The sequence below is a fragment of the Schistocerca nitens genome, chromosome 5 (genome assembly GCF_023898315.1).
Source record: "Schistocerca nitens isolate TAMUIC-IGC-003100 chromosome 5, iqSchNite1.1, whole genome shotgun sequence".
Lineage (NCBI taxonomy): Eukaryota > Metazoa > Arthropoda > Insecta > Orthoptera > Acrididae > Schistocerca > Schistocerca nitens.
Window position 1 is genome coordinate 361,449,241 of NC_064618.1, and position 25,335 is coordinate 361,474,575.

Sequence of the window (25,335 nt, forward strand, 5' to 3'; positions counted from 1 at the left end):
TAATCCTTCAGGTTGTTGTAAGAAAATATCCTCTTTGAGAATACCATTTAAGAAAGCACTTTTAACATGGAGATGCATAATGTTCAAATCTCGTTCAAGGGATTAAGCTATTAGAAATCTAAGTGTTGCATGCCTTACCACAGGAGAAAAGGTCTCATCATAATCAACTCCAGATTTCTGAGCGAATCCTTTTGCACTAGTATAGCGTGATGCTGCACTTCACCTTTACTGTTGATTTTTTTTTCTTAAACACCCACTTACACTGCACAACACTTGCACTTTGTAGAGCGTTTACTACTTCCCAGGCATTGTTGTCTTCAAATGCCTGTATCTCTTCATGCATAGCACATTTCCATTCTTCTGCATCAGGTCTGTTAATGGCCTCCTGCATGGTTTTGGATCCTCGAGCTGATCTGAAGTTCCAGCAGAAAAGTAAACCTTGTAATCTTCAAATCTTCTATTTGGTTTGGGCTGCCTTTGTAATCTTCTGATATTTTTCACTTTATCTTCTTGCATAACACATTTTTTTATCATCAGTTTCTTTCTCTGATGTGACTGCTACTTTTGAGACATCATGTAATTCCTCTGTTAATACAGTATCAGACTTCTCATTTTCTTCATCATCCCCCACTGAAGTGGTGATTTCTTTACAATTCTTTATTTTGGTTTCTGCATCACTTGCATTTTCCATTATAGTCATATCTCAGCTTATCACAACATCATTTGCTTCAGGGTCATAGAGTCTATAGCCTTTGTAGTACTGCTGTATCCCACTAACATCATTTCTTTTGCCTTTTTATCTAATTTTGATCTCTTGACTTTGGGAATATGCACCATGACCTTGCTTCCAATTATTCTGAGATGACCAATGTTGGCTTTCTTGCCAGTTCATAGTTCATAGGGTGTTTTATTCCCTAAACTTGAACTCACTGACCTGTTTCACAAGTATACTGCACTATTAACTGCTTCAGCCCAAAATCTTTTTTCAAGATTGCCATCAAATAGTAAACATCTTGCCTTTTCTACAACAGTACTATTTAATATTTCTGCCAAACCATTTCATTCTGGTGTATAGCTGTTGGATAACTAATGTATAGTACCATGTTTTTTCAACAAACTGTCAAAATTCACACAACAGAATTCTTTTTCATTATACGTTCTTACTGTTTTGATTTTCCTTTCTTGCTGATTCTCCACCATTTTTTGAAATTCTTGAATGTTTTCTGAAGTCTCATTCTTTGTTTTCAGAAAATACACAAATCCCATACTGGTGTAATCATTTTCCAAAATGAAAAAATACTTTGCACCACCTAATGACATAACCTCCATTGGTCTACACAGGTCTGCATGTACTACTTCAAGTGGTTTAGAGGCTCTAGTGCCTCCAAGTGGAAAAGGCTGTGTTGTTTGTTTGCCTTCATTGCATACTACACAGTTTTTCTTGCTAATGTTGATGTTAATGTCTTCACATACCATTCCTTCTACAGTACCATTTTTCATTTTAATAAGATCCTTTGCATTTATGTGACCTAATCTTCTATGACAATCAGATGCTGTGATCATTCCCAAAAAATCACTTCTTCCGTCAACGTTTAGCTTGTACACACCATTAATCAGATCTGCAATTGCAACTAGTTCCTTATGCTTGTTATAAATATTGCACTGATCACTATTAAATTTAACAAAATTTCCTTGTTCAATCAACCTGCTCACAGAGAGCAAATTTGTAGTTAGTTCAGGAGCATACATAACGTTTCTTACAGTAATATCAAAAAAGTTCTTCCCGGCCACTATTGTTAAATCAACTTTTCTAGAGCACAGCACAGGGTTTCTGTCTGATTTGCAGCCATCATCTTTTGAATGTTAACATTATTCACTTTGTTTTTTCTCCATTCTTCATTTGCTGTCAGATGCACACTAACACCTGAATCAACATACCAGTCACTTCTGTCAAAAGTACCACTTATAAATACTGCACTGAAAACATTTGAAGTTTTGTTTTGTCTTGTATCATTTTCACTGTTAGGGCACTTACTTTTAAAATGTCCTGGTTTCTTGCATTTATAGCAAACAATGTCCTTCCTGTTTTGGTTTCCCACTGTATTTTCATTTTGGTGAGAAAACTTTGGTTTACTTTACCAACTTTTGGCCCTAAAAGCACTACCGGTTGTGGTGACCTCTTCTTCCATGTCAAGAATCTTACTTTTGATTGCGTCCATTGCAATTGGAATTCCTGAGTGCTCAGTTGCCATTATCATGGGAGAATATTTTTTGGCAATCCTGCTAGCAATAACAAACCAATCCATTCATCATTAATAGCAAAACCTGTTCCATGTCATTAAATCACATTTTTATAGACGTGTTGATGTCAGTGTTCTCAATAAATTTATTCTTCTCACAAAACCAGAATAATTCAACATTGATTTCAGTTTCTTCCACAAGTCCACTGTTGTTTTTGCTTCTCTTATGTGCATATATAAAGGTGGATAAATTTTAAGAATGATCTTTGCTTTGGCCTTCAAATCTTCTGATGCAACTATTTCTGAGACACACTTTGCTAATCCTTCAAGAATAAGCACATTTTCGATAGTGAACACACAATCTCTGTAGTTCTCACATCCTTTTAGCTTTGGCACACTAATTATATAATTAGTCACCATATATGTCAACTCGAATGATTCTTCTTTGTGAACAACAGTACACTGGACTCTGAATCACAACACATGGGTTTTAAACAGCGATTCCTGATACTTTTAACAATCAGTTATCTATGTATCTGGGCCCATAACCTGTTGAGGTTCTGTGAGTACTGAGAACATGATAAACTTGTGCACATTATATAATTTATTGTAACAGTGCACATTGGTACACTTCGCTACATGTTAGCTTACACACACAAGTAAACGAACTGGGAACGCATTGTAGGGACAAAGATGTAAAACACAGTCAAAGATACATATACATAGTTAACCACATATTGATATCATTTAAATAGGTTTGACCAGCTTAACAAAAGCCACCAAAAAAGAGTTGACTAACAGTAATATTCTATTAAAGACAGAGTTATGTAATAGTCTTAAGCCCAAAGGGGAAGATTCGTTTAATTGGATTAAAACCCATAGGGAAGAGTTATCAAATGTTAATAAAGCCCAAGGAGAAGAGTTAAAAAAGTTTCAAAGCAATAATATCATCCCTACAGAAGGAGGTACAAATGGAGATAATTAAACAAAGTGACTTAGCCAGGAATATAGTTCAAGAACATGTTAAAGAGGTAACCAACATTAAAAATTAAAGCAAAACGCTGCTGTTTCCTTATCCCATGCCTAATTCGTGATATAATGATGCAAACTGTCAACCTGAGATCCGTACAATCATGCTCTGCACAGAAGGTGGCACTCCGGTCAACAGGAAACCATGCCAATGATGCTGACACGGCACCTATCAAATGGGGTAGTGTTTCTGGGTAGTCCCATATCCAGAATAGCTTTGTGCACTTTCACAGGTGGTGCAGTATGGCACAGAGAAGATGCACTCTCTGCAGTTGGGGACCATGGAAGGAAAGGAAACAGGAGAGATGCAAACTGATATGGCCCATGGCTTATTGTGAATCATTCTGTTGTTTCTTGGATCCTGATTACCAGGCTAGGGCTCACCATGTGTGACTTCAGAATAGAGGACCATTATTTGGTTGTAAGGGCACAACAGTACCACCTTAGTACCTCACGGCAACTGGCATGTGAGATTGCAGCATCCACTGGATGTGTTGTATCAAGGCAAATGGTGTACAAAAGTGTTCACAGAGTGGCCTTGGAGACCTGCTGTATGTCTACCTCTGATGTGTATTCACAGAAGGGAACATCTAGAGTGGAGTCACAACATGCCACATGGACAGTCAAGTTGTGGGCCCATGTTGTTTCAACAGATGAGTACCAATTTAGTCTGGAGAGTGTTTTTTAATGGATTCACATCTGGAAGGAATGTGGAATATGATTTTGGGGTCCAAACATTGTGGAAAGAGACTGATATTGGGGAGGATCCCTGATCCCTAATAGTGTGGACAGGGATTATGTTTATCACTCCAACTCCTTTCATGAAATTGTATGGGTGAATCTGCAATGTTTAATGATTGTCAGGTACCATGGTGAGATCTTGGGACCTCATTTGCAGTTGTTGTGAGGTGCTGTGGGCTTGGACTTCATACTGATGGACAGTAATGCTTGATCTCATAGAGCTCGAGTGCTTTATGTTTTCCTGAAAATGGAAGATATTGCATGCATGGAGTGGCCTGTTCACTCTCCCAATTTGAATTCCAAAGAGCATGTCTGGGTTCACTAGGGAGATGGATTACATCATGTCAACATCCACCAACCACTCTCCAATACTGTGAGCAGCTCTGCAGGAATAATGGGCATTATTGCCTCAACATGAGACTGATGACACAATTTGCAGCATGCCCCATCATTGTCAGGCCTGAGTTGCTGCCAGAGGTGGTCACACTCCATACTGAGCACATTAACCATTAGTCAGAATGTGTGTGCAAACCCGTTAAGTCAGAAAAAACAAAGAATATTTTTGTCTACTATTATGCATGTTGTGGTTGTTTACGTTCTGTATTTTTCACATTGTTTCTCCTTTACTATCACCAGTTTATGCATTTTTGTGGCAAAATAAATGCAACCTGTGGAATTTTCGTTTGTTGCTTTAGTTTTGGACACCTGTGAAAAAAGTTTCTCAAAACATAAATCTGAGAATTTTAATGTGCAAAATCTCAGATGTGAAAGGGCAAAATGTTAAGAGCATAGTAACAGTTCTAATGGAGCATTAATTGCACATAATACATTGACTAGTTTGGAGGAGGAATACAAGGAAGGTACGGCTCTTCTAATGCCACACTTAATTGGGGATACTACAGAAAATCAAAGGGAGTTTCAAAAGCTGTAGAATGAACTAGAAAAAACTAAAACAGAAGTTAGAAAAATTAGGAAATAGAATGAATTTTTCTAAACAATTTCCGAAATTTAAGTCAGATGGGGAAGTGCTTTCAACTTACTTTTGAGGGTGTTCTTCTGATCTTTACACAAGAAGTGGAAAGGCTCAAGAAAGATAGCTTAGTTCCCTGGTAGGTGACACAGCAAACTGGGGAATAGCTCTTTCTGAGGATTTCAAATCAAGGAATAATTTCCAAGAGAAATTTAAAAGTACTGGTCATCAAATGCATAAGAGAAACTGATTGTGGAATTATTACATCCTTCTGGTTTCGTTATTATGTGCCCGTTCCGTATGCAACATATGCTCGAAAAAAGTAGCAAGAGGCATCCTGCGCACGGAATGTATGTGTTGGTATGACGATAAGTGCATCAAAATTAATCTGAAATTCATAAACGATGGAGACCAGTGGCAATGCCGTACATGTGTCAAACGTTTAGCAGAAAACAATTTAAAAGTCTCCATAACCCTTCAAGAAAAGGAAATTACCACATTAAAAGAAGAACTAGCTGCAATACACTCTGAACACAAGGATCTCTTGAACAAATTCAAAATACTGAAGGATAAACTCTCTGCCTAGTACATAACAATGAGCAATCTTGAGGTTCTGTTGGTGTCCCAGGAAGGGAAATACAATGCTTTAAAGGAAGAACTGGCTGCGGCATGCTAGGAACATGAAGAAATAAAGAAGAAAATGGCTACAGTCAAAACTGATCAACAAAATACTTGTGTATTGGTTGTATGTGACACACGTGTGAGCAGGAATGCCGGAAATAACAGGCTTCTTATTGGAAATATGGAATGTGATTTTAGTGCTACAATCAATCGCTCCAGTAACGATGTATGTAGCACCAGCAGCTCAAAAGGTAAAGAGCAACCAAGTCTAATATCAGGTAAGACAATTATACATCAGAAAATGACGCAAACACAACTTTCAAACCCATGTTTACCCACCAGTGATCCCAAAAACAAAGTGGAAATGGTTACGAAATTCCGTGAAAAACAAAAAATGAGTGAACAAAAGTTTAAGGCAATCGTGCAATCATCTTGGGCGACAGCCAAGCCCGCAATATATCGAGATTCCTAAATGAATGTGACCACATTCAAAGTTCTGGTTACGTCTATCACCAAGCAAATGCAAGTGTTGTCCTAAAAAATATTGATCAAAACCCTCCAAAAACAAGCACCTCTGACATTGTTGTAATTGCAGCAGGAACAAACCATGTTGATTGCAACAACAACCAGAATCTACTAAAAACACTAAGAAACAAACTACTATGCATTTCAGCAAAGAAAGTGTTCCTAGTTGACGTACCATTTAGACACGACCTTCCAAACATGTCATGTGTAAATACAGACGTAACAAACACAAACTCACAAATCTATAAACTCTGTTTAAAATTTGCAAATGTCACCGTAACTGAAGGTAGCAAATTTCGCAGAGAACACTATACATGACATGGGTTCCACTTGAACAACCTTGGCAGAAGAGAAATTGCAAATCACATATCACAATCTGTAGAGCAAACGAAAGGACAAAGCAATCATATAATACCTCTTAGATTTAAGGAACAAAACATAACTGTAAAAAACCTTTCACTCAAAGACAAAACCAGCGTAAACCATGCAGGTTACGCCAACGATGGTATGATGTTAAATCTAGAAAATTTTTTATGGCCAAGGCCCCTACCTCCGCAGAGGCGATAAAAAAGAGCTGTCAGTGTCCACATACATACAGCTTCTCCATATTCCACCAAAATGTGCAGTCAATAACAAACAAGCTTGCAGAAATTGAACTCCTATTCACAACAGTCCTACAATATGTAAATGTCATTTGCATTACAGAACATTGGCTGAAAAAGACCAAATTAGTTCTGCTAGCATACCTGGATACACTATTGCAAGAAAAGCCCAAAAGGTGGAGGTGCTGCCATATTTATAAAAAATTCCATAAACTATAGAAGTTTAGACCAGTTTGACCACTGAAATAAAGAAAACGATTTTGATGCAGCTGAAATCTAAATTCTAGAAGCAAATATAAACATAACATGTATCTATTGTTCTCCAACAGGCAATGTATGTGTCTTCCCAAAAAACCTAGAAATACTCCTAAACAAACTTCACCAAAACAAAAAGGTACTAATTTTATGTGGTGATTTCAACGTTGATTTCCAGTCAACAGGGCATGTGAAAGGATCCCTACTGAATTTCACTAACTCATTCAGTCTGAATCCCACAGTAACATTCCCCACAAGATGCAAAAACAGCTCCAAAACCACACTTGACCAGATATTTGTAAACTGTCCCTCCACAGAGGGACGCAGGCTATAGTGATCACTGTGGCCAAGTCCTATACCTTACAAATGTTCTCCCTTTAGACTGCAACAACAAATACACAACTAAAGTAAGAAACTACAGCAATGAAAACATGAAAATCTTCACTGATTCCTTAGCTGCAGAAACATGGAACAAGGTATATGAAGCAGACGATACAGACAACAAAATGGAATCATTTCTAAACACATTTCTGTATCACAGAGGGAAGAGAGATCTGTTGAAGTATCTAAAAAATAACAACACCATTGCCACCGTTACACCAAGACAAAACTGTTAACTGCGTATCTCCCTTTATTTATTTGTGAACAGCTGAATTAAATTCAGCGTGGTTTGGTTTTGCGCTAGGAGTAGATTGTTCAACTGTCTGCGACATGCTCAAAGGGTCTAGAATCACGGATGGATGTTAAGATGGGAATTTGATGTCCAATTTGCGCAAAACATGGTTAATGCAGTCAACATTACACCCACGTTCAAAGTTTATTTTATCAGATAGTGTATATTTATAAGTTTATTTTATCAGATAGTGTATATTTATTTTATTCCACACACACACACACAACACGTAAAATGGCCATACAATCGGCCAGCTTCTATCTGTTTAGTCTTCAGTCGAGTATCTAAAACTCTGTCTGTTCTTCAAGAGTGCTGAAGTGCAGACCATAGTTCGATGTGGTTCAACATCTGATTAACACAGTCCGCAGCTCTTACAAGACACTCTCACTTATAAAACTTCCACCACCTACACAGTTCAAATTGAAGAGCATAATCTTTCAATAATCTTCAGTTTTAACACAGCAATGAAAATGAAAAGCGTTTTGTTTGCGACATTTAGCTATACCTTCCACACGCTTCTCCACATAGCCACCGCTCCGACTTAGGCATATGAGGTACTTCGGTATCAACGCTCGCCGTAGAAAACAGGCTCCTGTGTTTCCAGCCAATTCCCTATGATGGTCTGCAGCTTGTTGTCTGTGCCAAATTGCCACCTTCCTTGCCAGCGTTTCATGTGAGCAAAAAATGATAATCAGATCAAGCCAAGTCCGGGATGTATGGTGGGTGATGAAACACTTCGTATCGAAAATGCTGCAGGAGGGTCTTCGTTGCTGCAGTGTGCGGCCGAGCTCTGTGTATGAAGAAGGACAATGATGATAACATTTATCTTCACTTGTTCTGAATTGTCCTTCATAGACGTTGAAGAGTAGCGCTGTATTAGTATTCAGCGATGGTCGTGCCACGGTCCCAGAACACTGAACACGTACATCCAGCCCCGTATTAACGCAATATGTCAAAATCCTTAAAAAAATCATAGCACTAGCAAAGCAAACTGCAAATGAAAACTATGTGGCAACATCCTCAAACAAAACCAAGGCAGTGTGGAACATCATAAGGAACGAAACGAATCAACAGCCACGTAAGCATGAAAACACTATCCTGATCCACAACAACACCAGAGTCACTATTCCACAAGAAATTGCAAATATTTTCAACAATTACTATGAAAATATTGTTAAAAATCTGTTACAAAGCATCAACAAACCCCCACCCAACAGACAAAACAAAATAACAACTCCTGTAGAATCTATATTCTTCTGGGAAACTACTCCTGAAGAAATTGTACTAAGTGCAAAGTACCTCAAGAATAAATTCTCATCTGCAATCGATGACATCCCAAATTTTATCATAAAAAAGTGCACAAACAAAATAGCTCTCCCACTCTCAAATTTGTACAACTCATCGTTGATGCCAGGTACATTTGCAAAATGCATGAAAGTGGCTAAAGTCATCCCAGTCTTCAAGAAAGGTGAAAAACTCAATGCAGAAAATTACAGACCCATATCACTGTAACCTGTGTTTGGTAAACTTTTGGAGAGATTAGTTCACCAAAGACTAATAAATTTTCTTGATAAGAACCAGATACTATCTGATGCCCATCACAGTTTCAGAAAAAACAAATCCACGACAACTGCGATATATGTGTATTTACACTCCACCCTAGATGCTCTAGACAAAAAACAAAAAGCAGTTGGAATCTTCCTAGATTTGTCCAAGGCATTTGATGTCATAGACAACAAAATTCTTCTCAACAAACTGGAGTCATATTGCATCAGAGGCACCCCACTAAACTGGTTCAGCTCATACCTGACAAATAGGAAACAAAAAGTGTCAATAAAACATAACAACCAAGGACATATCGAAACATACTACCTTGACTATTGGAATATTACACAAGGTGTGCCCCAAGGCTCAATACTTGGACCAGTGCTCTTCCTTGTGTACATAAATGACCTACTGTCAAACATCAATGCCAGCACCAGTACCCTCTCTGCATATGATACCAGTATACTCATAACAAGCAAAAATGAACATGAACTCCAAGAGGCCATAAATGGAAATACAGATGAACTTGGTGATAGGTTTGAGAAAAACAAGCTCATAGCTAATACAAAGAAAACCACTTACCTAAACTTCCGCCTAAGATCTAATAAAATTATGCCTGATATGAAATTACACAGTTCCCAAATATCCCCAAATACAGAAACAAGATTTCTAGGCCTATGGATTCAGGATAATCTAAAATGGCAAACACACATTAATAAAACTAATAGTAAACTAAACCAAGTGTGCTATGCCCGATGAATCCTCGCACACTGCACAAGCCTAGAAACTGTTCACACAGCCTACTATGCACAATTCCACAGTGTAATGCAGTATGGTATTATACTCTGGGGAGACTCTACACATAGCCTGAACATTCTCATAACCCAAAAGAGAGCTATAATAATAATGAACAAGGCAAAGCCAACTGATAGCTGCAGACCTCTCTTCCAAAAGTTGCTCATCCTACCCCTTGGCTGTCTGTATGTACTAGAACTATGCAAATTTGTAAAAAGTAATATTACAAAATTTAATAAAAATATAAATGTCCATGACTATGGTACTATACAGAAAATGAAACTCCATGTTAAAGAAATGTTCACCTCTGCCTTTAAAAACTCTCCCTTCAACAAAGGCATTAAAATATACAATAGCCTGCCATCAGAAATAAAAAACAGTAAGTCCCTGACTGTATTTAATAAAAAATTAACATCATTCCTACTTGATCATTGCTTCTACAGTGCAAGTGAATTTCTGCTCCACATGGGTGGAAAGAAACATGAAACAAATTGCAGCAAAGAATTTTGTAAAGAGTAAAACATTAATGCAAGTATGTGCAAAATTCTTGCATTTATATCGTCTCCTACTAAGCAGATTAAGTGCAGAAAGAATATCCAACCAGGTACTGTTGTGTATATGTATTAGAGGAATACACCACCAAAATACAAATGTGTAGCTGAGTATGTAATTTGTGTGTTCATAACTTCTCAGAAAATATGTATGTAAGCTCATGTTTGTGTAAACTTGTGGTAGTTGGGTCGTATAGAGGTTGTAGAACTGAAACATACCACTTAATTGATTGAATAGTTTTATTGTTGCTAGAAATAGCTACATGAAGTGACACATTAAAAATCCACAGTTGCTTGATTCAACAACATGGCGAACACTAACTTACACAATTTTTCCAGGGAAGTTAGTTCAAAGATGAGTTGGTTGATTGCTTGTGGTCGATAAGCACCACAGAGCCCCCCCCCCCCCCCCCCCCCCCACCGGTAATGCAGAGCACGGTGTAATCGGTGAGGTATCCAGATCCACGAGGGGGGGGGGGGGACAGTTAGGTGAGGAAAAGGTATAGTCCCTATGCCAGAGAGGAGGCAGAAGCTGATGACCTGCTCTGGACACGGGGAGGGGAGAAGGAGACAGTGATGTTGAGGAAGAGGGACACATGGGGATGGTGACAGTGAGGGTACCGGCCCTGTCAATGAACGATGTAATGCTATCGACATCGGCTTCAGGAGGAAGGGAGAGATGATGCCTGAGGAATGTAACAGAGGGATGTGAATCGTTGAGAGAGTGGGGAGGGGTGTGGAGGATGAAAAGGAGGCCCTCACGGACCTGGACTGCTAGATCGTCAGCTGTATACATGGAGACGTTGACTGTGATGTAGATGCTCGACAGAGGAGCTTGCGAAAGGTGAGTTGCTGGCGACAGTGTGGGTAAGACACAATCACTCGACCGAAAGAGGAGCATAGCTGTGTTGCGCTGAGGGGGAGAAACATCATACGGAACACTATGACCTGAGTCGGAACACTTGCTCGGAATGTGGGCATCACATGGCACATCACTTAGAACACTGTTGTCACTCGGGTGAGTACACTCGACTGGAGTGGTGAAGTCGCATGGAATAATAGATGCTGCTTCCGAGATGGTCCATGCCGGCTATAACAGTTCATGGACACGGTGTGTGGTTGTCCATTGATGGATATCTGGAACGTGTTTTGGGGGCGTGACAGTACCTTGTTAGGTCCTGTGTAGGGTGGTTGTAAAGCGGCTCACACAGTGTCATCCCGGAGCATTACATGCTCGCATTGAGCCAAGTCTTTGTGTATGAAAACACATGGGACCGTGTGTGCATGCGGAGGGGGTACACGGATGCGTGAAATACACGTGCAAACACTCTTGACCAAGTTCTGGAGCTCGTCCGATAAAAGGGCATGTGAATCCTCGACGAACTCGCAAGGAAGAACAAGGGTCTCACCGTAGAGCACTTCCGCTAATGATGCTTGCAGGTCCTTTTTGAAGGCTGATTGCACACCTAAAAGCACCCAGGGAAGGGCCTCCAACCACTGTTCCGCATGGCACATGACGGCTGCTTTTAGTGTTATGTGCCAGCGTTCGACTAAACCGTTAAGTTGTGGATGATAAGCGGTTGTATGGAATTTACTGACACCGCATAGCTGGCAAAGACTGGCGAAAAGGATGGACTCAAACTGCTGTCCCTGGTCCATAGTAATTGCAGATGGACAGCCGAAGCAGGCAAGCCACGTTTTGACAAAGACGAGAGCCACCACAGCAGCTGAAATGTCAATAAGCGGTACAGCTTCCACCCATCTGCTGGTACGGTCGATCATAGACAAAATGTATCTGTAGCCCTCAGAAGGGGGGAGGGGAGCAACAATGTCGAGGTGGACGTGGCGGAAGTGACCCTTAGGAACATCAAACTGTCCGAATGGCGGCTGGGCGTGACGTCCTACTTTACTGCGCTGACGGGGTATGTACGCATGGACCCAGTCATGGCAGTCACGCTTGACATTGGGCCATACAAAATGTTCAGTTACAAGGCGTGCTGTAGCCTGAATGCCAGGGTGGGCTAGGTCGTGGAGGGTATCAAAAACTGCTTGACGGAGGGATGCAGGTACGATTGGGAGCCGTACGATTGGGCGAAAGTGTCACATATGACCAGGGAGTCAGACCCTGGTAGGTGGCGGTTCTCCAAGGTTAGAGATGTGTTGGTGTCCTGTAATAAGTCCTGTATGCTGGGATCTTGTTGTTGAAGGCGCGCCAGATTAGCCATGTCAAACGGCGAAGTAATGGTGTTTATGTGCGACATATAGTCTGCGACGATGTTGTCTGCACCTTTTATATAGCAGACGTCCATCATGTATTGACATATGAGATACAAATGTTGGAACCTACGCGGTGGGAGGTCGGTAGCAGGATTATGAATGGCATCTGCGAGCGGACGGTGATCGGTGAAAATACTGACCTCGCGACCTTCCATATCTTTGCGAAAGTGTCTGACAGCTTCGTAAAAAACAGCCACTAACTCTCTAACAAATGTGGACCACTTGTGTAGAGAAGCGGACACTTTTTAGAGAAGAATTTGAGTGGTTGAGAGGTATCACCAACGTGTCACTAAGGCACGGTGCTGATACAGGCGTCACTTGCATCCGTAGTAGTAGAGATGCGTGCTTTGGCAAGTGGGTGTGCGAGTGTAACCGCGTTGGTCAGGGCGGACATGAAATTGTTGAATGCACATGTCATATCCTCAGACCAAATTACTTTGCATGAGCCCGAAGTGTTCTTGCCTGCCAATGTGTCTGTGAGCAGTGCCTGGAGTGAAGCTGCGTGTGGGATGTGTCAGCAGAAAAGTTCACCATTCCTAAGAAACGACGGAGGTCATGGCACATTTCCGGAAGTGGCAGTCCGTTAATAATGGCGACACGCTCAAATGTAGGCCGTATGCCATCAGAGGTGACCTCATGACCCAGAAATGTCACACAAGAGTGGCGGAGCTGGTTTTCATCCTCGTTAATCGCGACGCCATTGTCTGAGAGAATTTGTAGCACACGTGACAAATGTTCTTCATATTCTGTTTCGGATGCTGAGAAAACAAGGACGTAATTGAGATATGCATAGCAAAAAGGCAGTGGGAGAAGGAGTGAGTCAATGAAGCGTTGTCAGGTCTGCACGGTGTTTTTGAGGCGGTATGGCATGGTACAGTATTCATAGAGGCCGAAGGGGGTGATAAAAGTCGTTTTTGGTATGTCATCAGTGTGCATATGGATCTGATGGTATGCTTTTTTACAGTCAATAACACTGAAAATGCATGCACCATGTATTCGTTGTGCAATGTTGTGAATATGCGGGATCGGGTAATTGTGAATGATGGTGCATGCATTTAATTTGTGGTAATCTCCACATAAGCGGTATGAACCGTCTTTCTTGGAAGCCAAGTGAACTGGAGAAGACCAGTTGCTGGAGGACGGACAGACAATACCGGCGTCTAATAGGTCCTGTATGATAGCTTTTGCCTGGTGAAATTTGTGGGCCGACAGGCGCCTGGCTTTGTGATGAACTGGCGGGCCTTCGGTAATATTCAGTCTGTGGCACATGCCATTTGAAATCACCACGACATGGGGGAGATGGGAGGGTGTCGTATCACTTGTGGCCCTGACAGTTGAAGAGTCACTGACCTGTGGTGGCGGCTGTGGGAGCCGCGTAGTCGACGTCGTAAGAGGAGCTGCGAAGGCATGGTCAGTGGGGGCCTTCATGTGAAGTGCTGTTGCAGGAAGACATCTGCGGTCCGTGGCTGTGACCTGTGATGAGGCGGGGTCATGTGTCGGCTCGACGTGAGCAGGTCACTCAACATGAGAGTGAGGGAATAAATTGAGCTGTAGTTCATCAGTAGAGTCCATGGCAGGTGCTGAAACATGCGTGAATTTGGCAATCACGCTGGGTGCGCGCACCAGCTCGCATGACGCGTTCGCAACCAGTTGTCATAGTCTGTTGTTGTCATTACGAATAACATCTATTTCACGATGTTTGTGGCTGACTTCGGCGATGGAGGCGATGAGTTGACCTGACAGGTAGGAGCAATCGGCAGAAGCCTTGATGAGTGAATCATAACTAAGAGGCAGAGTTGTAGCATGTGGCGTGAAGGAGCCAGGGATGCGTGTACTGGAAGCGTGGTGCACCAGTGCTGCAGACTGTAGGTCTGGAGAAAGTCCATAATGTCGGAGGAAATCAATCCCGAGCAGAAGGTCGTCGATATCTGCGATGTGAAATGTCCACGGGAGCAGTATGTCGGGTGTGAACTGAAGCTGAATCTCGACTGTTCTGTGAACGCTGATATTGCAATTATTCACCACGCGGTGCGTGGAAACGGTAGGTAGTAAGCTCGTTGGCGCAAGTGTTCGTGGCAGAATGCTGGAGTCTTTGCCTGCATCCATGAGGAAGTGGAGTTTGCAGCATTCGTCGAGAATGTACAGACGGTACAGCTGGTGTTGTGTGTAGAATGTTTTGTGCATTGGAGATGCCCTGAAGAAGTGGCACGAGACAAGGTGCCTAAAGCGGCTCACGCCTGTAGTTTTCCGCCGCGCACGGCGGTTGGCATTTGCAGGCGGCGTCGCAGTGTGTTGCATGGAACGGGCACAGCTGATAATTGGGAGGGGAAGCCGGGCAAGGAGTTCCCGCCTCCGTCGCAGGGCTGTGCAGGGTGCCAGCGGTGGGAGAGCTAGCTGTGTTGGGGACAGGCAGCGCTAGTAGTTTTCCCATGTGGCTCCCAGGTGGGGATGCCGTTGGCTCTTGCGTTGCCTTGGAGTTCGCACGGCCGATCCTAGGCGGCACTGGTGAGGCAGTGACACTTGAAGGTGTGCCACCCATTGGTGCCGTGTGAACATGGCTTGCAGGAACGAGGTGTCTGTGTGAATATAGCCGATGCATGACGTCAGCGATCCGTACGCGCTGGTCCAAAGGTGCCGTTGAGAGGGTGAGCAGTTGCATTTGGATGTCATATGGTAACTTGACTGACCAAATCGTCCACAGGGCAGTATCCGACAGGGTTTGCTGGTCGACCAATGAGGGTAGTCGGCGCCACAGCTGAGACGGCGATCTCTCTTGAATTTGCTCAACATGGATGTTTTGCTGCAGCGCCTCATCCGTAGTGCATGCTAAACGTTCCACAATAATTTTCTTCACCAAAATATAGCGTGGCGGAGGTGGTGGTGAATTAATTATATCACTCACCATCTCGAGCTTGTTGTGTAGATGAGTAATCAAACTGGAGTAATGTGCATCGTCTGAGATAACACCATTAAGTTCAAACACATGCTCGACTAGAGCAAACCAAGTCACAGGATTATCACGATTGAATGGTGGCAGTTTTGGGGGCTTCAACGGTTGTGCGACTGGAGACAAGGCGGGGGCCCAGAAACTGGTATCTGGCTTGGAGTGAGATGCGTTGTCTGGTGTGGCAGCTGAAGGTGTGAAGTGACGCGACACGATTGGCACAGAAGACGTGTGGTGTGTTGCTGGCGCGGATGAAACAGCCGGTGCTGCTGAAAACATGGAACGGTCAAAAATACGATCAGTGTATGTCGTGGTAGGTGCGGCAGGGACGGCCGGTGCCGCCGGAACGGCCGATTTGGTCGTATTGCGTGGCCTGTGTGCCATACAATGTAGGTAACACAGAATACACAGCACGTGATGCATCGTCGATGTCGTGTTTCATGTGAACACGGTTGGGTGGCATTGTCACAACACAAGTGTCTGTCGCAAGCTGCGACTGTGGAGTGCAATAACTCGTAAGAGACGCAAACGTAGGATGCGGCATAATCAGTAGTTGTCCTGGAGCCGTTCGTGACAATTCACTTGCACTTACACAGGACAGCAGAATCATAGGCACACTCGCGTTGTTGATCGGCCACATTGTTTATGCACTGAGTTGTTTCAGAAGCACATGAAAAAACAAAAGTTCAGGGTCACCAGTGTGGTAGTTGGGTCTTATAGAGGTTGTAGAACTGAAACGTACCTCTTAATTGATTGAATACTTTTATTGTTGCTAGAAATAGCTACACGAAGTGAAACATTAAAAATCCACAGTCGCTTGATTTGACAACATGGCGAACACTAACCTACACCATTTTTCCAATGAAGTTAGTTCAAAGATGAGTTGGTCGATTGCTTGCGGTCGATAACTGCCACAAACTTTTGGCATATTACTTCATGCCAGCAAATTATCATAATGTCCGACATCAAATGTATGTTTGTGCATCACCATGTGCATGTCACGTACAGTATTGATTCAGAGGACAGTAAATAAATAAATACATAAATAAATATTGTACATGGGGTAATTACAAGAAAGAGTGGCATTTGACTAAGTCAAAATAGTTGAATAGCCAATTAGAAGATGCACATGTATTAAAATTATTGGTAAGAAAATTTTCTTATTGTGTAAGAAAGGAGATCAGACATTGTTGATGGACTAATGTTAACGATGTATTGACTTTCACTGGAGGATTAGATGCACTAAATAAAGAAAGAGATGACTACACACAGGGGGAAAGTCATGTGGATGACAGGTGGTCCTTATCAAAATAAGCTTCTGAAGATAAAGGAAAAGGCTTGTATAATACTGATATGATGTTAAAAAAGTTTAAATCCACAGGAGAATCTGCGATCTTTGCATATTCAATGGGTTGACATTCATTGGATGTCTGAGTTAACAGTTTCAGTATGCCACATTTCACTCTCCCTGGAGCATTTCTTCTACTCTTCATATCCTGTTGTCTTTAATTTAAATCCAATTCCTTCTGCCCTATCATAGAGGAAAATAGACTGATGAGAGTTCAACATATATCTATAAGGTGTAAGGCAACAGTGAAAGTGTGTTAATTAAGATCTAAGTGTGGAAGACATACATTAGTCAATAGTGCTTACAAGCAACAGAAATATTCAGGATTTCTTTTAAAAGGTGATTATGTGTGCTTGATCACACACATGTGCAATAAAACATAGGTACTGTTCTGCAAAAATTTTCTTCACTTATTGAAAGGTTAATTTGTATTTTTCCTATAAGGGATTTTGTACCTTTTCTTTATGAAATATTAGCAACATTACGTGAACAGGGAAGCAGGAATGGAAAGAAAACCATTCCCCAAGTGTAGTATGACATGCTAACATGCAAGTGAAAAAGCAATAGTTTGACAGGTCAGTTGTTTTGCCACCATAACAATAAAATAATGCTAAGACTATCATTATTTCTGTGGGGAGCATGCCTGTGAATAAGTGGAATGGTTACCTATTTTAATATGCAAAAATACTGAGTTTTTAACAAGGAAAGGGAAATTTTGGGAGGTATCATATTTGTGCTCATTGTATAAAGGCAGGAGAAGAAACTTAATAGAAATTTGTTCTCAAAGGTTTATTTGGACACAATAAATTATATATCACAGAGAATTAATCCAAGGGGCTTAGAGATTAATGAAGCAATTACTTTGTATTTGTAGATATTTGTAGACTCCTTAATGGACAGAAAGGGATAAGTATGTATGTGTTAGGGAACATATAAAATATCTAACATAAATGCAACAATATTTGGCTAGGATGCATTAAAAATCTGTATAATATATATTAATCTGAAGTTATAGAAGTAATGAGTAACTGTAGAGAGAGAATAGAAATGAAAGGCTAGAGGAATTTACCACACAGTACCATGAGAAGGTGACTAGAGGTATGTTAGTGGGATGTTTATGAATTCATTAACATAGGAAAGGAAATATAGGTGAAAGTATGTTTATAGAGGGTTTTGCAAATGTCAGTTTATAGGCATTAAGGGGAAGCTAAAACTCCAAGGAGAAATTTACTCAAATAAATGAATATGGAAAAAGGGTTGGATATCTTAATTATTATTGGTTTTTGGGGTTCAGTGTATCTCATAGATCTGAACTATTGGAAAAAGTAGATGAATCCATTGAAGGGATGGCCTATGTGTAGTGTAGGTTTGGTGAGTGCATTGACGGGATGATCAAAATCACTTTAGGGATTAAGACTGGAATGAGGACACTAGCACTGTAAGGATAATAGGTGATTGAGAGGTAACTTCCTACAGAAGGTAAAAGCAGTCATTACAGGGATAAGAAACTTAAGTAATTGTAGTTATTATATGCAAAGAGTTCTCCAAATGGGCAGAGTACAACGAAATTACCTGGATAGTGCCAATTTATGACAGAGGTGTTTCCATGTATGCTTGACATAACATATATCTGAGATTTGCAGTTAGCAGCTCCTTGAGCATGATAGAACCAAAAATTAGTAAAAGGAATATAAATAATGTGTATGTGTGTGTTTAGAAAACTTATGAAATGTAACTATGATTACATCAATTAGAAGAAAGAGAGTACACATATGTGGTGAATGTAAAGTGGAAAAATGAAATGAACTTGTTAATTCTCATCACATCTGTGCACAAGGGTATGGCAGCAATAGTAAAGTAACCTATAAATTGATAAAAGAGGAAATGGTCTTCTTAAGTGTTTAGAACCAAAATAAAGTAGGGAAAGGTGGGGCACAGTGCAACAGAAAAGTTATCTTTTGAAAAAAAGGCAAAAATTTGTGAAAATGCTGTCTTTCCTCATGTCTTTATTTAAGGAACCTTAAACAACCATGTAAATTGCACATACTCTATTTGGTTATGAAACTAATGTATTTATTGATAATATTAAGTGTGACTGCAAACTGTTACAATGTGCAGCGGTGTGGGGCAGTGTAACACATACTACAGTACAGTGTAACAAGCATGGTTTTGGTAAGATCACTACTACACTTTTTTCTGACACATATGATGTATCAGCTACAAATGGATATACAAATGCATTGGGATTTTTGCCCCCCCCTACAGAGAAATGTCACTTGATAACCCCATTGTTATCTTCGTTCTTGATGACTTTACCAATGGAGTGAACTGAGTTCTTGCCAGGGATCTCTACTGCAATGTAATCTTCTTGAATAGCTGGGCAGTTTTATTCTTCTTTATCATCAGTTTGACTTTTGATATCTCCACTGTCTGAGCAATCTGAAGGTTCACATGTTTTATTTTCAACTGTCCCAGCTAAGTCAGACTCTCTTAAAAATAAACATCTCTTGTGAGATTTGCATTTATTTTCCTCTTTCACCTTCTGTGGTCTTGAATGTGCTTCAAACACCTCTTTAACTGGAATATCTGTTGCAATGCAACTCATTTACCTCTTTGTATTTCTTGTTGAAGTGAAGTGTGTGTGTATGTGTGTGTGTGTATGGGGGGGGGGGGGGTCTATTGTTGATGGAGGCCATAATGGCTGAAAGCTTTATTTGTAAGTCTTTTTGTTGTGCCTCAGCGACTCAGCATCACAACTATATGGTGAGTGTTTTCCTTTGCATGAAGAAAAATTACTAAATTCACAAGCAAAAATGAGATAGCAACACCAGAAGGAACTGTTGATGAAGCAGAGAGATTTTGAGTGCAACCATTAGTTACAATAGGTAACTATAGACTGAAATTCATCACCAATACTGAGCAAATGGGATGCACATGCACTTATGATTATATGACAACAGCTTTTTGAGCTATCAGGACTGAAAACCAAGAATGAGAATTTGTCCAAAAGACACATACCTATACACCACACTACTTGCTGACACTCAATGGAGAATTTCTTCCATGTGCATTTTTCTGTTTGAAGAAGCCAGGAATAAGTTTGGTTTGAGACTCAGCAAAAAAGTTGAATTTTTGTAGTTAGTACAGAGATGTCATAGTTTCCTGTTACAAGTCAGAAAAATTAATGTAAGAACTTTAAAATAAATCTTGTAATTAGTTATAAAATCGTATGTTGGAGAAAATGAGCTTTTGTTACTAGTTGACTCATGGAATGGTCAGATCAATACTACACTGTACAATGAGTTCACCCCAGATAACACTGGGAAAGGCTACATGCTCTATGAAAGTTATAATCCAAAGTGTATGTATTTGTGTCCCTCACATGATGTTTATTTGTATCAGCAGGTCAAAAATGTAATTAAGAAAACTGGTAGTGCATCTGAATTGTTACAGTGCATCTGAATTGTTACAGAATAAGCATAAAATATATAAAAATGATGATGCAATTAAAATTCAGTCATTGGTTCACTGGATTTTAAGCTCATAGATTTTTTTTCTGAAATGATAAAATTATGTTTGGTATGCATCAAAACAGATGAAAAACCAGTATTTCAGAATGTTAATGAAATAAGATTCACTTTGCATTTATTAAGAACCTTGTGTCACTGAGGTAAAGGATATGCTGTAATGCTATTTCAAAAAATACTGCCATTTTAATGAATGGTAAATTCATCCTGTGTGCTATCTGAGGGTGATATATCTTGAATTTTGGTGCACCTGTATGAATAGTTTTAGGATGAGATACCTGGCACCTTAAACTACATTACCATTCAGTCCTTTTTTTTCAATATACATTCCTCACCTCTTGTTCTTTCCTTGTTACAGCAAAGCAATATTTTTAGGGGCACCTTAAGGGGACCATACACTGAGAATATTTAGAAATATTAGCTGGATGCAATAAAAAGGTATCCAGGAATTATAAATCCTAGGGAAATGGTTCCATGTGATGAAAAATTACTAGAAAAATATTTTGTGGACAGTATATCATGGCAGTTGACCATGACCATAAACAAATGAGAATTTTGGCTGTCCCAGTGGAGGGGAGTGATGTGGAGGAATAAGCCCCACCTCTATCTTGAAGGGCTGCCCTCCTACATCTGTGTTCTGTGCTTCCATGAAAGCAGAACTGACACAATAGTCACAGGGATTACTGATTCCTTTTGTTGTGGTGAAAGTTGCTTTCGAATCCCTTTATGCACCAGGATTAGTCTCTTCACTCATTTCAAAATAAGAAAAAAGAAAACAATCCACAACACAAAGCAAACTGAAGTACAGAAAGCATATTGTAGTGGCTACAGCACAACTGTTTGCTACAGATGGCAGTGGTAGTTCAGACCCGACTTCTACCAGTATCACACGCAACCATAGTTCAAAACACTCCCCATCTAAAACTGCCACAATATAGTGTCCACATAATGCCAAAAAATCAGGACATGATTTGGAATCCTAAGTAAATAGTGATCTTGGTATAGTACCCTTGAAATAAGTAAAGCAGAATTTCTATTATTTAGTTACATAAAAACTTCTACCTAAAGTGTAATAAGTGGAAATAGCTGGTTTCTGCTTTTTCTAGCTTTGTCCAGACCCAATGAGTAACATAATGAAAAAAAATTAAGTAATCACTTGACTTAATTACCTTTATTCCAGCTGCAGCAGATGAAGGTGGTATTGCATTGGTGAAGAGATATGTTTGACTACATTGTCTCAGAAAACAAATTAGTTCCTTTGAACCTGTTGTATATCCTCCAGTTCCACCACCTAATGCCTTTCCAAGTGTAGAAGTAATAACATCTGCTACACCCATCATGCCACACAATTCCTCAGTTCCCCTGTAAGGATTGTGAGAAAATATTTTCACCAGTGAAGAATTAATATCTTTTTTTATTTCACATTATAACACTCTGCCTTTATTTGTAATCCAAACCTATTTATTTAGTTATTAACCTAAAAGATGTAAAATATTCCCACCAACATGTAGCAAGAACTTTTTCCACTCAGTAGTTGTGAGTAAATATGTAGCTCTCCTAGAAAGTGGTCCATACATTTTCCAACATACAAAACTTCAACTTTATAAATATGTGAATATATGAAATATATTCACTCTCTTGAAAACTACTGAGTTACATCTACATACAGACTCTGCAAACCATTGTGTAGGGTATGATGCTTGCTATTGTACCAAATATTAGGTTTTCTTCCCAGTCCATTAACAAATGGAGCATCAGAAGAACCAGTCTAACTTTGTTATAAATAGCTGCAGTATATTCTTAAGATTTTTCATTTAACACTGGTTCTTGAAACTTTGTAAATAGGCTTTCATGACATAATTGGCATCTAGCTTCAGGCATCTGCCAGTTCAGGTTTTTCAGTGTTTCTGAGCCACTCTCCGTTGAATCAAACAAAGCTGTGACCAACCATGCTGCCTTTCTTTTATAAATTCATTGTCCCCAGCTAGTCCTATTTGGTATGGGCCCTACACACTTCAGCAACATTCTAAGATGGGATGCGTAAGTGGTTTTTAACCAATCTCTTTTGTAGACTGATTGCATTTTTCCAGTATCCTCCAGTCAATGAAAGTCAGCCAGTTGCTTTACTACATAAAGCCTAAGTGACTGTTCCATTACATGTTCTTACAGATTTACACCCAGGTATTTGTATGAATTGACTGAATCCAATTATGACTCACTAATATGGTAGTCTTAGGATGTTACTTCATTGTGTTTTGTGATGTGCACTTTGAACTTTGAACTTTTAAAGCAAGTTGCTCATCTTTGCACCAACTTGAAGTCTTATTAAGATCTGGCAGAATATTTGTGCAGATTTTTGAGGAAGTCCTTCATAATAAATAACTGCATCATCTGCAAAAAGTTTGAGTTTAATATTAACATATTCTGCCAGGTTATTAACACACAGCATGAATGACGAGGGTCACTATACCATTCTCTGGGACACACCAGAAGTTACTTCTACTTCTGTTGCTAACATTCCATCCAAGAATGTATGCTGTATCTTTCCCATTGAGAAATTTAAATCCAATCATAAATTTCATTTGATAACCCATATGGTAATATTTCCATAATTTGTAGACTAAATAGATGGGCAAGAAAATCAAATTGTATTAGGTACAAGTTTGCTACTTGTTTTAGTTTATGCTTGACAGGTGGCTCATGAGAAAAAATGGGTACGTTTTTCCCATTGGTCTTTCAGAACAAGTAAATTTAATGAGATCAACTTAACTTTTTTCAGTTATTTACTGATATAGTCTCATGAAATGAGTCATGTAGTTGTATACAAAGTATTGAGCAAATAAAGTATTTTCTGTGAAGCTGATGGAAATATGGCTCAACACACAGTGGGACATTACAAGCTGTGCATGTATACTGAGTTCAATTTTCTGTCAACTTACTACTACAAAACTTGTATGTCAAGCAGAGACCACCAAAATAGGATGTTTTCTGACCTGTCACAGCTAGATGTCTACACATACTACTCCCTGTTACAATACAAGGATTTTCATTATACATCCATTCACTACCTGCCTCTGAGGCCGACATTGCTAATGCACACTTCTGCAGTGTCTGTCGACACGTAGGTAACCCCCTTCATATCCTGATAGTGGAAAAAATGTGCCCTGTCAGTATTTAGCCAGCAAGGGGAGGAGACATGGTGGCATACAGTTACTCATAACCAAACTTGGTGCCAATGTCCTGGTTTGAATACGAAATGTCTTCACAGTGTCTCATTAAGTGATGGCGATCTGTCTGTCAGATGGGGATGCTAAGCTTGGTGGCCTTCTAGGTGCTATTTACGAAGAGTAGGCTATGTGCTGGCACTGGGTTTCACCCTCTCCCTTCTCTCATCATCATCATCGCACAATGCAAACATTACACTCCACACAAACACATGTATACACACACACACACACACACACACATGTAGTAGTACAAATATTGTAATCAAGGATGTTGAAAATAAATAATAATAATAAAACACCCCTTTTATAACTGCACACACACACACAGTATTGGATGTTGAGGCTCTGGAAGATGTTGGCAACAGCTTCAAGTGAAGTGTTGTTTAGAATCTCTGACACATTCCACTGAATTGATTTAATATCCACAATGTGCTCCCCTTTGAGCAGATATGAGTTTGGGGAGAAGCCTGAAGTCTACTGGCGCCAAATATGAGAAATATGGCTGAAACTGGTGCACAAGAACATTACTGAGAGGTGGTGCATTGTGATTCAGAAAAAAACATTATTGATATGATGAACATGATCTTCATTTCTGAATTTGGCTTATCTGTCATCATGAAGTGACCAACTTCATCTGACCACCACTCAGCCAACTTTCTCTTCTTCATTGTGTCATATGTTAAAGTTTTATCATTTTACACTCCTGGAAATTGAAATAAGAACACCGTGAATTCATTGTCCCAGGAAGGGGAAACTTTATTGATGCATTCCTGGGGTCAGATACATCACATGATCACACTGACAGAACCACAGGCACATAGACACAGGCAACAGAGCATGCACAATGTCGGCACTACTACAGTGTATATCCACCTTTCGCAGCAATGCAGGCTGCTATTCTCCCATGGAGACGACCGTAGAGATGCTGGATGTAGTCCTGTGGAACGGCTTGCCATGCCATTTCCACCTGGCGCCTCAGTTGGACCAGCGTTCGTGCTGGACGTGCAGACCGCGTGAGACGACGCTTCATCCAGTCCCAAACATGCTCAATGGGGGACAGATCCGGAGATCTTGCTGGCCAGGGTAGTTGACTTACACCTTCTAGAGCACGTTGGGTGGCACGGGATACATGCGGACGTGCATTGTCCTGTTGGAACAGCAAGTTCCCTTGCCGGTCTAGGAATGGTAGAACGATGGGTTCGATGACGGTTTGGATGTACCGTGCACTATTCAGTGTCCCCTCGACGATCACCAGTGGTGTACGGCCAGTGTAGGAGATCGCTCCCCACACCATGATGCCGGGTGTTGGCCCTGTGTGCCTCGGTCGTATGCAGTCCTGATTGTGGCGCTCACCTGCACGGCGCCAAACACGCATACGACCATCATTGGCACCAAGGCAGAAGCGACTCTCATCGCTGAAGACGACACGTCTCCATTCGTCCCTCCATTCACGCCTGTCGCGACA

The 25,335-nt window shown here is 40.5% G+C and overlaps 1 protein-coding gene across 1 annotated transcript in view; it reads right to left on the bottom strand.

Moving 5' to 3' along the window:
- Window positions 1-25,335, bottom strand: part of LOC126260457 (2-amino-3-ketobutyrate coenzyme A ligase, mitochondrial-like) — a 181,414-nt gene that overhangs the window by 77,510 nt on the left and 78,569 nt on the right. The window contains exon 6 of the mRNA XM_049957785.1: window positions 21,813-22,005. Coding sequence (XP_049813742.1) covers window positions 21,813-22,005 — 193 coding nt within the window. The remainder of the gene's footprint in view (window positions 1-21,812; window positions 22,006-25,335) is intronic.